This window comes from Sturnira hondurensis, unplaced genomic scaffold (genome assembly GCF_014824575.4).
Source record: "Sturnira hondurensis isolate 20B ecotype Veracruz unplaced genomic scaffold, ASM1482457v3 Scaffold0009244, whole genome shotgun sequence".
In the NCBI taxonomy this organism is placed as follows: Eukaryota; Metazoa; Chordata; class Mammalia; order Chiroptera; family Phyllostomidae; genus Sturnira; species Sturnira hondurensis.
The window spans coordinates 3,535,491-3,550,326 of NW_028081875.1; the positions used below are offsets into that span (position 1 = coordinate 3,535,491).

At 38.5% G+C, this 14,836-nt stretch overlaps 1 protein-coding gene across 1 annotated transcript in view; it reads right to left on the reverse strand.

The window, feature by feature from the left end:
• The window catches only part of KIZ (kizuna centrosomal protein), a 174,062-nt gene that overhangs the window by 143,149 nt on the left and 16,077 nt on the right, over positions 1 to 14,836 (reverse strand). Inside the window, 1 exon segment of the mRNA XM_037057014.1 lies at positions 10,593 to 10,685. Coding sequence (XP_036912909.1) covers positions 10,593 to 10,685 — 93 coding nt within the window.

Here is a 14,836-nt window from a genome sequence, read left to right on the forward strand (position 1 = left end):
AGACAAAAGAAAAGTAAACACACAATAGTCCAAAACCTTTGGAACACAGTGAAAGCAGTCCTGACAGGGAAGTTCACAGCAATGCAGGCCTACCTTAAAAAGATAGAAACATTTCAAATAAACAACCTAACCCTTCATCTGCAAGATCTTAAGGAACAATGACAAACAAAGGCCAGAGACAGGAGAAGGAAAAAAATAACCAAGATCAGAGCAGAATTAAGTAACATAGAGACTAAAAGGATTCTAAGTATCAATAAATCTGGGAGGTGGTTCTTTGAAAAAAGTGAAATTGACAAGCATTTAAGCAGACTAATCAAGAAAAAAAAAGAGAGGACCAAGATAAACACAACCAGAAATGAAAGAGAAGAGATTACAACTGACACCACAAAGGACTGAAAGAAATTACTACAAACTATATGCCAAGAAATGTGAAAACCATGGTGAAATGGACAAATTTCTAGAAAAATATAATCTCCCAAAAATGAATGAAGAAGAGGCAGAAAGACTGAAGAGACTGATAATACATGGTGAAATTGAAGCAGTCATAAAAAACCTCATGGCACACAAAAGCCTTGGAATGCATGGTTTCACAGAAGAATTTTACAAAGCTTTAAAGCAAGAGCTAACCCCTATCCTTCACAAACTATTCTAAAAAATCCAAGAAGATGGAACACTGCCAAACTTTTTTTACGAAGTCCACATCATCCTAATTCCAAAACCAGATAAATGACTTCTGGCCAAAATGGAGGCTTAGGTAGAAACACTGTGTCTCCTCGCAAAACCAAAAGAAGAATAACAACAAATTGAAAAACAAAACCAACCAGAACTCACAGAAAATTGAACTTTATGGAACTCTGACAACCAAGGAGTTAAAGAAGCAATATTCATCCAGACTGGTGGGAGAAGTGGAAGGAGACCAGCACTGGGCAGAGGAGGACTCATGACAAGGTGGCGGCTGGTGGAGCCAGGCAGGCAAGGCAGCAGCTGGTGGACTGGGCAGTCCCACATTTGCATGCACATAGACCGGGAGGAACAGCTGGGGAGCAAGACACACTATGCAACACTGAGTTCCAGCATAGGAAATAAAACTTCAAACCTCTGATGGAAAACACCTTTGAGGGATGAGGTGGTAGCGAGAGAAACTCCCAGTCTCACAGACGAGTTCTTTGGAGAGACCCACAGGGTGCTAGAATGTACACAAACCCAATCACCCAAGAATCAGCACCAAAAGTGCCCAATTTGCTTGTGGGTAGCAAGGGAAGTGACTAAAAACCAGGAGAGTAGAGCAAGTGCCATTGTTCCCTCTTGAATCCCCGCTACCCATAAACAACGCAGTGACATGGGTTGCCCTGCCCTGGTGAACACCTAAGGTTCTGCCCCTTATTGTGTAACAGGTGCACCCAGGCCAAAAAAAAAAAAAAAGGCCCAAATGAAAGAACAGATCAAAGCTCCAGAAAATAATACAACTGAGCAATAGAGATCGCCAAACTATCAGATGCACAGTTCAAATCAGGATGCTCACAGAATTGGTTAAACATGGTCACAAATTAGATGAAAAAATGAAGGCTATGCTAAGTGTAAAAAGGGAAAATGCACAGGGAACCAATAGTGATGGGAAGAAAACTGGGACACAAATCAATGATTTGGACCAGAAGGAAGAAGTAAACATTCAATGAGAACAGAATGAAAAACAAGAATTCAAAAAAATGACAAGAGGCTTAGGAACCTCTAGGACATTTTAAACATCCAAATATCTGAATCATAACGATGCCAGAAGGAGAAGAAAACAAGCAACAAACTGAAAACTTATTTGAAAAAATAATGAAAGAGAACTTCCCCAATCTGGCTGGCAAAGGAAATAGATTCCAGGAAGTCCAAGAAGCTCAGAGAGTCCCAAAGAAGTTGGACCCAAGGAGGAATACAACAAGACACACCATCATTACATTACCCAAGATTAAAGATAAGGAGATAATCTTAAGAGCAGCAAGAGAAAAGGAGACAATTACCTCTTATGGGGAAGAGTTCCCATAAGACTGTCAGTTGATTTCTCCAAAGAAACCTTGCAGGCAAGAGGAGCTGGAAAGAAGTATTTGAAGTCATGAAAGGCAGGGACTTACATCCAAGATTACTTTATCCAGCAAAGCTATCATTTAGAATGGAAGGGCACGTAAAGTGCTTCCGAGATAAGGTCAAGTTAAAAGAGTTCATCACCACCAAGCCCTTAGTACATGAAATGTTAAAGGCACTTATCTAAGGAAAAGAAGATAAAAAATACAAACAATAGGACTTCCAGCCAAGATGGAGCCATAGGTGGAAACACTGTGCCCACTCCCACAACTAAATTTAAACACAGCGAAGTTTTAGAAACAAAAATGCAACCAAAACAGTGAAAATTGAACTGTACAGAAGTCCGACAACAACAAACCACTAAGCCAGACCGGTAAGAGGGGCAGAGTCTGTGGTGAAGCGGGGTCATGCAGGAAAGACCGTTCTGTCAACTGACCCAGGAGCGGAGGCTGTTGGTGGATCTCAGGCATGGGGTGGCGATGGGCGGACCCAGTGAGGGCGCAGGGTGGCTGGCTGACTGTGGTCACACATTCACGCGCAGATAAAACAAGTGAAGGAGCGAACAGTGAGACAGACCGCTCAGGCTAGGGCCCCAGAGACGGGAATTAGAGCCTGAAAGCACCAACTGGAAAGACTTTCTCAGAGTCGAGGGGCCAGGAGAGGTTCCCAGGCTCACAGAGAGTTTGTTGGAGAGACTCACAAGGTTCTGGAGAGTACACAGGCCCACACACCCGGGAACCAGCACCAGAGGGGCCCAAATTGCTTGTGGGAAGCAGCAAAGGGGACAGAAATCTGAGAGAGAGCGGAGCAGAGCAGAGCACCATTTTTTTCCCTCTCTGACCCTGCCCCTACATCATGTCACATCCCAGCAACTGGGTCACTTGGCCCTGCTAAACACCTAAGGCTGCACCCCTCATACATAACAGGTGTGAACAGACAAAACATTAGGACTCAAGAAGCACAGAAGGTAGGTAGAAAATAGACAGGGGGGAGGGCAGGAATACTATGGGAAATACAGAATTTAAAGAACTTGTGACACATGGACATGAATGAAAGCAGGGGAATGGTGGGGGAGGGGTGTGCAGGGTGGAGGGGAGTGAAGGGGGAGAATGGCACAACTGTAATGGCATAATCAATAAAATATATTTTAAAAAATGGTAGGTAGAAGATAGACAGGGGTAGGTTAAAAATAGTATAAAATGTAGAAGCCAAAGATAGTATACATATGAGCCATGGACATGACCTACAGTGGGAGAAGGGTGAGGGCGAGAGGGAGTGTGAAGGGTGAAGGGGAATAAAGGGGGGAAATGGAACAACTGTAATAGCATGCATAATCAATAACACATTACTAAACAGATAAAGGCACAACAAAGAAGAAAAACTACAGGCCAATATCACTGAGAAAAATAGATGCTAAAACCCTCAACAAAATATTGCATACCTCATCTAGCAATACATTAAAAGATCATACACCATGACCAAGTGGGATTCATCCCAGGGATGCAAGGATGGTACAACATTTGTAAATCATCAAACATAATACATCACATAAAACAAAGAAAAGACAAAAATCAAATGATCATAGCAATAGATGCAGAAAAGCATTTGATAAGGTACAGTACCCATTCATGATTAAAACTCTCAGCAAAGTGGAAGGAGAGAGAGCATTCTTCAACATGATAAAGGACATATAGGAGAAACCTACAGCCAACATCGTACTCAATGCGCAAAAACCAAAATATTTCCAACTAAGATCAGGAACAAGACAAGTGTGTCAGCTCCCACCACTTCTATTAAACATAATATTGGAAGTTCTATCCACAGACACTTCTTCAAGAAGGATATACAGAAGATCCAGAGATGCATGAAAAGATGCTCAATATTGCTACCTATCAGAGAGATGCAAATTAAAACCACAATGAGATATCACTTCACACTGGTGAGAATGGCCATCATAAACAGCAACAAACACCAAGTGTTACAGAGGTTGTGAAAAAAAGGGGACTCTAGTTCACTGTTGATGGGATTGCAGACTGGTACAACCACTATGGAAAACAGTATGGAATTTCCTCAGAAAACCAAAAATGAAAATGCCTTTTGACCCAGCAATTCCACTGCTAGGATTATATCGTAAGAACCCTGAAACACCAAGCCAAAAGAACCTATGCACCCCAATGTTCATAGCAACACAATTTACAATAGCCTAGGTGCCCATCAGGAAATGAATGGATCAAAAAAACTATGGTACATATACACAATGGAATTCTATGCAGCAGAAAAAAAGGAGCTCCTACCCTTGGGGACAGCATGGATGAAACTGAAAAGCATTATTCTAAGTGAAATAAGCCAGGCGGTGAAAGACAAATACCATATGACCTCACCTTTAACAGGAACCTAATTAACAAAACAAGCAAACAAGCAAAATATAACCAAAGACACTGAAATTGAGAACAGGCTGGGAGGGAATAAAGGCGAACAGTTTGCAGGAACAAGTTAAAGGACACATGAACAATAACATGGGGGGTGGAAATGGGAGGGAGGTGGGGAGGACTGAGGGGGTGGGCTGGGATGGGGGTAAAAGGCAGAAAGCTGTACTTGAACAACAATTAAAATAAAAATTAAATCGAATTTTAAAAAGAATGACAAAAAATAAAAAAAATAAAAATAAATGAAAGACACCTAAATGGAAAGGAGGAAATAAAGCTGTGATTGTTTGCAGATAGTATGACAGTGAACATAGAAAACCCTGTAGACTCCACCAAAAAAACTAGTAACTGAAATTGACCAAATCTATGGATAAAAACTCAATATTCAGAAATCAAAGGCTTTTTTGTACATCAACAATGCAATAACAGAAACTGAAATCAGGGCAAAAACTGTCATTCGCTACAGCCATAAGAATAATAAAGTGCCTAGGAATAAACCTAACCAAGAAGATAAAATAGAACTTTACTCAGAAAACTATAGAACGCTGAAGAAAGAAGTTAAGGAAGACACAAATAATGGAAGTATATACCATGTTCATGGTTGGAAGAATTAACATCATCAAAATGTCCATACTACCCATAATACCCAAAAGTAGTTACACATTCAACACAATCCCTATTAAAACACCAATGACTTATTTCACAGATTTAGAACAAACATTTCAGAAATTTATATGGAACCATAAATGACTCCAAATAGCCTCAGCAAAATTGAGGAAGAAGAATAAAGTAGGAGAGATCACAATACCAACCTATGACAAGGCCACTGTAATCAAAACAGCCTGGTACTGGCCTAAGAACAGACACATAGATCAATGGAACATAATAGAGAGCCCACAAATAAACCCAAGTCTCTATGGTCAATTAATAATTTGACAAAGAGGGCAGAAGCATAAAATGGAGTAAAAATAACCCCTTCAACAAGTGGTGTTGGGAGACCTGGACAGCTACATGGAAAAAAATGAAACTCGACCAACTCACACCACACACAAAATACTCAAGATGGATAAAAGACTTAAATATAAGTTGTGACATCATAAAAGTCCTAGAGGATAAGAACACAGGCATGAAAATCTCAGATATCCCACAGAGCAATATTTCACTGATATGTTGTCCCCTAGAGCAAGGGACATAAAGGAAAGAATAAAGAAATAGGGCTTCACCAAAATAAAAAGCTTCTGCACAGCTAAAGAAAACATGAGCAAAATTAATAGAGAACCAACTGTATGGGTAAATATATTTGCAAATGATACCTCAGACAAGGGTTTGATCTCCAAAATATATAAAGAATTCACATGACTCCACTCCAGGAACACAAACAATCCAGTTATAAAATGGGCACAGGACCTGAACAGACACTTCTCCAAGGAAGACACACATTGAGGACCCAGAGACATATGAAATGATGCTCTCCACCAGTAGCCATCAGAGAGATGCAAATTAAAACCACACTGAGATACCACTTTACACCTGTCAGAATGGCCATCATAAACAAAGCAACAAACAAGTGTTGGAGAGGTTGTAGAGAAAAGGGGACCCTAGTGCACTGTTGGTGGGATTGCAGACTGGTACAACCACTGTGGAAAACAGTATGGAATTTCCTCAGAAAACTAAAAATGAAACTGCCTTTTCACCAGTAATTCCACCGCTGGGATTATACCCCAAGAACCCTGAAACACCAATTCAAAGGAACCTATTCACCCCAATGTTCACAGCAGCACAATTTACAATGGCCAAGTGCTAGAAACAGCCTAAGTGCCCATGAGTAAATGAGTCGATCAAAAGCCATGGTACATTTACACAATGGAATACTACGCTGCTGAAAGTAAGTAGGGATCCCAACCCTTCACAACAGCATGGATGGAACCAGAGAGTATTATGCTAAGTGAAATAAGTCAGGCAATGAAAGATAAATACAATATGATCTCACCTATAAGTGGAACCTAATCAACAAAAGAAATAAGTGAGCAAAATAGAAACAGAGACTTGGAAATAAAGAACAAATTGACAGTAAGCAGAGGGGAAGGGGGAGTGGGTAACAGGGGAAAGACGGGGAAGGCTCATCAAGGAACATGGATAAAGACAACATTGGGGAAAAGGACTGAGGGTGGCGGGGGTGATTCGGATGGGGGAGAGTAATGGGGAGAAAATGGGGAAAACTTTAATTAACAATAAAAATTAGTAAGAAAAATATAGAATAATAAAAACATAATTCATGATTTTGCTAAAATGTATTTACATTTTAATTGATAGTACATCAATGGGAAATTTGAAAAGGAAAGATATAAATTTCTCAAAATATTAACTAATTATTTTTAAAAGAAAAATAATTTTTTTTTATTTTTAGAGAGAGGTGTAGGGAGGGAAAAAGACAAGGAGAGAAACATTGATGTGGACTTACAGCCAAGACAGAGGAGTAGGTAGACACACAATGCCTCCTTGCACAATCAAAAGAAGGACAATAACAAACTTAAAAACAAAATCCAACAAAAACTGCCAGAAATTTGAACTGTATGGAAGTCTTATAACCAAGCAGATAAAGAAACATTCACCGAGACCTGTAGGAGAAGGGCAGAGACAAGCAGCTGAGGTGGAGAGCACAAGAGGCAAGGTAGCAGCTGGCAGACTGGGTGGTCCCACATTTGCACGTAGATAAACAGAGGAACAAGTGGGGAGTGAAATAGACTGTGCAAACCAGGGTTCTAGCGTGGAAATAAAGCATCAAAACCCTCGACTGAAAAAAACCTGTGAGGGTTGCAGCAGTGGGAGAAACTCTCAGCCTCACAGAAGATTGGAGAAACCCAAAGGGTGCTACAAAGTACACAAACCTACCCACCAGGAAATCAGTACCAGTAGGGCCCAATTTGGTTGTGGGTAGTGGAGAAAGTGACTGAAAGCTGGTGGAAAGCTGAGCAAACGCCACTGTTCCCTCTCAGACCCCTCCCTCGCATACAGAATTATTAAGCAGCAGGTGGGTTCTCCTTCCTTGGTGAATGCCTACGGCTCTGCTCCGTATGATGTAAATAGGCATGCGGAGACAAAAAAATTTGCCTAAATGAAAGAACAGATAAATGTTCCAGAAAAAATACAACTAAGCGATGAAGAATTAGCCAACCTATCAGATGCATAGTTTAAAACACTGGTAATCAGAACGCTCACAGAAATGGTTGAGTGTGGTCACAAAATAGAGGAAAAAGTGAGGGCTTTGCAAAGTGAAAAAAAGGAAAATGCACAGGGAACCAACAGTGACAGGAAGGAAATTGGGACTCAAGTCAATGGTTTGGACAACAAGAAAGAAATAAACATTCAACCAGAACAGAATGAAAAAGAAGAATTCAAAAAAATGAGGAGAGGCTTAGGAACCTCCGGGACAACTTTAAATATTCCAACATCCGAATCATAGGGGTGTCAGAAGGAAAAGAGCAACAGCAAGAAATTAAAAACTCACTTGAAAACATAATGAAGGAGAACTCCCCACTCTGGCAAAGGAAACTGATCCCAAAGACATTGGACCGAAGGAAGCACACACCAAGGCACATCACCATTACATTACCCAAATTAAAGATAAGGAGAGAATCTTAAAAGCAGCAAGAGAAAAGGAGACAGTTACCTATAAAGGAGTTCCCATTACACTATCAGCTGATTTCTCAAAAGAAATCTTGCAGGGAAGAAGGGGTTGGAAAGACGTATTCCAAGTCATGAAAGACAAGGACCTACATCCAAGATTACTCTATCCAGCAAAGCTATCATTTAGAATGGAAGGGCAGACAAAGTGCTTCCTGGATAAGGTCAAGTTAAAGGAGTTCATCATCAGCAAGCCTGTACTGTATGAAATGTTAAAGGGATTTACCTAAGAAAAAGAAGATCTAAACTATGAACAGTAAAATGACAACAAACTCACAGTTATTAACAACTGAACCTAAAAAAACAGTAACAGAAACAAACTAAGCAGACAATTAGAACAGGAACAGAATCACAGAAATGGAGATCACATGGAAGTTATCAGGAAGTTAACATGGAAGTTATTCTTCTAATGGGATGAATGGAGAAAAAGGTACAGGGAATAAGAAGCATAAACAGTAGGTACAAAATAGATGGCAGGGGGCAGTTAGGAATGGTATAAGAAATGTAGAGGCCAAAGAACTTGTATGTACAACCCATGGACATGAACTAAGGGGAGAGGAATGCAGGTGCAGGGTGGAGGGGAATAAAGGGAGGAAAAAAGGAAAAAAATCGATGTGTTGCCTTCCACACATGCCCCATTTAGGGCCTGGGCCCTGCAAACAGGAATGGAATTGGTGACCTTTGGCTCTGTGGAACAACGCCCAACTCATTGAGACTCACTGGTCAGGGCAACCTAATTGATTTTCCAGAGCCAGCAGTCTAAGCTTTTAAGGAGATGACGCTTTTCAGCATAAAGGAAAACTTCTCTTCTAATTTTTACATGTAATATTTTAGGAAGTTGTCAGTGGTGTATCTCTGCCCTAATATTAAATACGACTGAAAATAAGTTTAAATAACCAAATGTAGAGTAAGGAATCAGTAATGCAAATAGAAAAAAAAAAGTCTCCCACTGTTACTGTACTAAGTACCACTGACACTGCTCTACTAAGAATGTATGTATCAAGAATGGCATAGAAAGAACAAATTTATGGATTGAAATAAATTATTTCATGACCAAGTATTAAACACAAAAACACCCGAATGGTTTATAAGTCTGCCACATTTAGCATACATCTAATCACACAAAAATAATTTATCATTAAAGGTCTTTTTAATATAGGTCAAGGTTGCTGGCGCTTGATGTTTTGTATGTTAAGGTTTTAAAAAATGCTCTAAATTCTAGATGGTTTTTAACTTTGTAATCTTTGGGAAGGAAAACTGAAACTTCCTATAAACTCAGATTAATGCCTGCTAGTGCATAGAAATAAAAAGAAAAACTAAGACCTTCCTCCATCTATAAAAACAAAATAGTGTGGCCTCTGTTTCTTTTCTGATAAGAGTCTTAAATACCAAACTGTTAACTGCATAATAACATATACTGGCAGCCAGGCAGCCTGCTTAGCAGATATATAAAGCAGGTAAAAGGAGAAAAAGTTAATTTCTTGGCTGAATGATTCCATCGGTAGCTAGAGGGCAAACCTGAAAGTCTTTTAGTAAAGTAGCAGTTGATTCTTCTATCAATCTGTAGCACACATACTCTTCCAAGGAAAGCATTAAATATGAAAATCATATCCCGTTATCATCTGTTTCCAGCTTTCAGCCCTGTAAGCTTTTCTTAATGAATGCTGCAGCCTAAGGAACAAGCACGCTGTTGGCTTTTTCTGAATAATGGAGTGATGCTACCATTTTTGCTTATTACAATATCGACTGGCTGAGGGGGTTTCACACATAGTCACAAGTGACTACTCTTGCCAGCATGCTCCAAGTTATTACAAGATGTTTTTAGACATTTCATCTAAAAGAGCTTTACTGCTTTTAGTGAAGAAAACATCTATGGTCTTGAACAGAATCATTTATATGGAGATAGGTGGGAGGATTAGAAGCCTGCATTATGGCAGATACATAGCAGAATTCATTTAAGTATTCCTTTCCAGTCTTTTTGTCTGTTGCTTAGATATGCAGTCCTTTCTTTTCACTTTATCTGTGAAAAGGTTAAAAATGTACAAAATTACATACACCAAAAAAGAAGCAAAATGCCACATTTTATTTATTTTTCATTTAATGTGGTTTTGAAAATAAGATAAAGAGCAGCTACAAAACATTACTTAGGAAAACACAATTTTACCTACCAACAACACAGGTTTTCTTTGGAATCTCTCTCTTTTATACCCACAGTCACTGCCTTTCAGCTAATTTGATTGAATTATAAATTAAAGCAATACTCTCTAAGCAACAGTCTTTAAATAATCACTTAAGGTTTAATAAAAATATAATAAGTAATAAGATGTAATAAGATGCTTTTTTAAAAAGAATATCTTAAAAGATGAACACTCCAAAAATCCTGTTGACAGAATGTTTATCATTTCAATTTATTACCTTTTCTCTGTCTTCATTTTTTGGTTCACCTTCTACTCCCAGGCTATCTTTTGAGAGTAGCTGCATCTCTTTATTTTGAGTCTCATACTCAATCTAAATATAAACAAAGTTTGATTTTGTCATGGGTAAAATTACAACTAGCACCTCTCTATATTTTAGTCTTTACAGAATAAAAGGAACAGTGAGGTAGAATGTAAAACTAACATTGCTGAGAAATTCAACTTATAAGATAAACAATTCCACAAACAAAATGTATAAAAAGCTGCATTCTACAAAGTGTTACAAAGTGTTATGTTTTTAAATAAAATCAGATTCAATGGATTTTTACTTAGTCTTTCGTCAATCCAGGGAGTAAAACCTTGATATACTAAGCTATCATAAAAATCCAGTTACTTTATCATGAAAGTAACACATCAAATGCTATTTTCTCTGAAAAGTTTTGTCTTAAACAAAGGAAATCAATCTTACTGACTTATTTGTATTATATCTACATAATAATCATGGTCCCACTAGTTACAACAATGGAGTAAAGTATTTGCTAGATCATCAACTTAACACAAATTCTATTTTCTATGAATAAAAAGACACTGTAGACATCAGAGACTCAAACCATGGGAATCAAGTTTGCTCTGGCACTAATAACTACATAAAAAATACCTGCATCATTATCCCACTATAATTGATTAAAGTGATTCCATCATAAAATGACTTTTTCTTAAAAGCAAGGCATAAAAAATCACTTTGATTCAGTGTGTTAATAATTAAAGCCGAAAAAAGTCACTGAATGTGGTCCATCACAGGTAAGCATCAGAACATTTTCTAAATTAGGCAGTGATGCACTGCAATTAAAAACACACCTATGAGATTATCAACTTAGAAAACTGCTTTCTTAGTTCTCAGTCTGAACATAAAATAGATTTGAGCTTTGTTGACACACAAAACCCGAACAGATAATAATAACCAAAACTGACTTGTTTCTCTCAAAATATCTTAAAAGATATTATATGCTGCCCCATTTTTAATAAGTTAAGCAGGAATTTGTTTTTTCTATCAGAATGTTATTAGCATGATACATGGCAGTAATGACCTAAATATATACTGAATTCTGAATTAAATAAATGTTTATAAGGCCAGAACAAACAATAAGATGAAGCAAAAAATAAAGAAACAGGTAATTATGAAAATACATTTTACATCTATTTCATATCTATTCCTCTGATCTCAGAAATATTTAATTTTTAGACCCAAGAACTTTCAAAAGGCATACTTTCCACATTCCAAGGCAAAGTATCTTTAAAAAGGGATGAGAGGTGGATTACCAAATAAACAAAGGTTTATTAAGTAATCCTAATTAAGCAAAAATTCTTTGTTCCTGTGACTGCAAATGTTTTCTTCTGCTCTTTGAGACTGGTTACAAACATGCAATGGGCATTGCACCTGATTTCCTCATTACGGGAACATTTCTAAGCCATACCTTCTAAAGACAGAGCACTCTCTCATAGAAACATAGGAGTGTTACTCAACTCATTTTGCTAAAGCAAAAAGTGATAACCACATTAAGGCTTCATATGGCTCAGTGAGGAAAAGTATCAAGAGTCCAATTTATTGACTGTCCTCAATGCACCTGAAAAATTTACTGAACTACAGGTGCTCTCCTAAATTAGTGATTCAAGTAAAAATTGTACAATGTATTTGAAATAAAAGAGTTGCTGTGGCAAACTAGTAACTGATACTGGAAATCTGTATCATCTACAACCATGGCCTTCCCCCTAAAACTGCTCTGCTCTCTTCCTTTGCCTTTTATTTATATATATGGTACTTGGTTATCATCCATCAAATCTATACCCTGAACACTGGAGAGCAGGGGTTTTCAACCACACTCTGCCGGGGTCGTAAGGCCCCTTAGTTCCACTTTCTCTTTTATCTGCATTTAAACAAAGGGATCTACTATGTTTAAAAGTTTGTTTTTAAGTTTGGAAAATACTGTAGATGAATCTTTCCAAGACTTTCCCAGCTAAAACATGTGACAAAACAGCAGAGCATGTGTCCCTATATGCATCTATTTCTCCAACAATCAGTCTCTCATGTTTCATTCTCTTTTTCTTCTCTGACCAGGGCTCATACGTTTCTCATACTTTCACAATACATCAGGGCTTAACCGCGCCCTTCCTCCCTGGTGCAGACTCAGCTCCCTCTTCTCTTCTTGCCATGTGACCTAGATTCCTCACAGTCAGATCTGCTGCATCAGGGGCCAAACTACCCATGCCCAGTAGTATCTGATAGTCTAGCAATTCTCTAAATTTAATCTCCACATCCCCTAACTCCCTTAGGGGAAATTTGTTTTAAAAAAACCCGTGAGCATTGAATTAACTGGGTTCTTCATCCAGTAACTTGTTCTGTTACTGTACTGCTTTGCAACACTGGGCTTGATGCTGCCCACCTAAATTTAGGAGGACCTTTCTATTCACTTCCTCATTCTGCACAAACAATTTACTTCTTTTCAATTAATGAAATCTGTTGACAATGATCTGTGGCCATGGGAAAAGCAGATGAAGGTTCTGGCAGATCTTTCAGGTCTCTGGGGTCTCTTTCCATACTGAAAATACATCCTGTTTTCCATTATGCTTCCTTCTTTTCTTCTGTGGTCTCACTCATATTCTTTCCATTTCTCCTTTATTACTACTTTCCTGGACGTGCCTCTTTTTCACAGTCTACCTTTCTTTTCATTGATCTTTGGGATTGTACAGTAATTCTCAGGTGCAAAACTTACAGACATTTAAAATCATGAGACCTGGCTTCCTCATATTAGACTTCAAGAATGGGTACAGAGAGTTACATAAACTTTCTGACTTGACACTCAGGTGAATATGAAAGATGGGAGTAAAATTCAGTATTTTTTTGCCTTCCTTTTATTTTTTCCAGCTTCCTTTTAAATCCTGAACCAGAATCTAAGCTATGGAGGAATACTTATTTATTAAACTAGTTCATATTAATGGGCAAGGCACTTTCATTATAGGATTTCCTATAGACTTTGTCATCCAGGAAGCTGAAGGTCCTGCTCTGCCCACAGAGGCTGTCACAACACTTAGTATGAATTGAATGAGAGCTCAAAAAATTTGTTTGTCTCAAATTTTATCCCCTATAGGCACAAATAACCTAATGACTGAATTTTCCTCAAGAATCACGTCTTTAAATAATGATATTATATCTTCAGAATGTCTCTATTAAGTACAAATGCCCCTGGAAGGTATAACACAGGGTACAACCAATACCACATTAGTTCTTACACAGTTGTTTATGGTCCATAAAAGGACAAGACAAAAAACATGGAAGAATTAACTTTCAATCAAGGGGAGAGTTTCAAAGCTTACTGAGTGCTTATTATATGCTACACTCTGGGTCAGATACTGAGTACGAAAATAATAACAAGGAGCTCATACTGAGGTGGAAAAACAGACTCATAATCAGTTATAATACCACAAAGGCAGTGCTTATTGAGATAACTATGACACAGACCTAAGGCAGGATAGAGGGAAAGAGGCTTTCTAGTTGAAGGATATAGGAGATAATGTGGTACTTTCAATGAAATGCAAATTGTTTAGCGTGTTTAAAATTCTGTGGGTGGTGCAAGTGAGTAAGTATGCATAAAAGAGAGTGCACACATCTGTGGGAGATAAAGATATAGACAGACAGTGGGCAGATATGGGGTTGGAAGAGATAGAAGAGATGGGGCATATGGAGGAGACAGGAATGGGAAATCAGTGAGGTGGGAAGAGAGGGAGACCATAATTGGGGAGAAAGCAGAGATAGGAGTGATGGAAATGGAGGGAGAAGGTGGAAGGAGACAGGTTGGGGACAAAATGTGCATATGTCTGCATTTGTTTGAGAGAGACAGAGAATGTGTGTGTGCATGTGTCTCAGGAGTTGAATCTGTGGGTTGGTATGCAGGCAGAGACCAGCCTCTGGACTTTGTCTTGAAAAGGCTGAGGACTCAAGGATTTCAGGCAGAAGAGGGACACAACCAGGTGATGACCTCCCTGCTTGGGGACCTTCCTTGAGTACCCTGACATGTCAGCCCCATGCCTGACACTTGAATGTGGGAGGCTAAAGCGATGCTGGCAATGCCCCCAATTATTACAGGTCCCCCAAATAAAGTAGTATAATAATTCATAAAATCAGTTTAATGCTTTTTTATGCTTTTAGTCCATTTAAAAATTTTCAATATTGTATAATAAAGTGGGCTG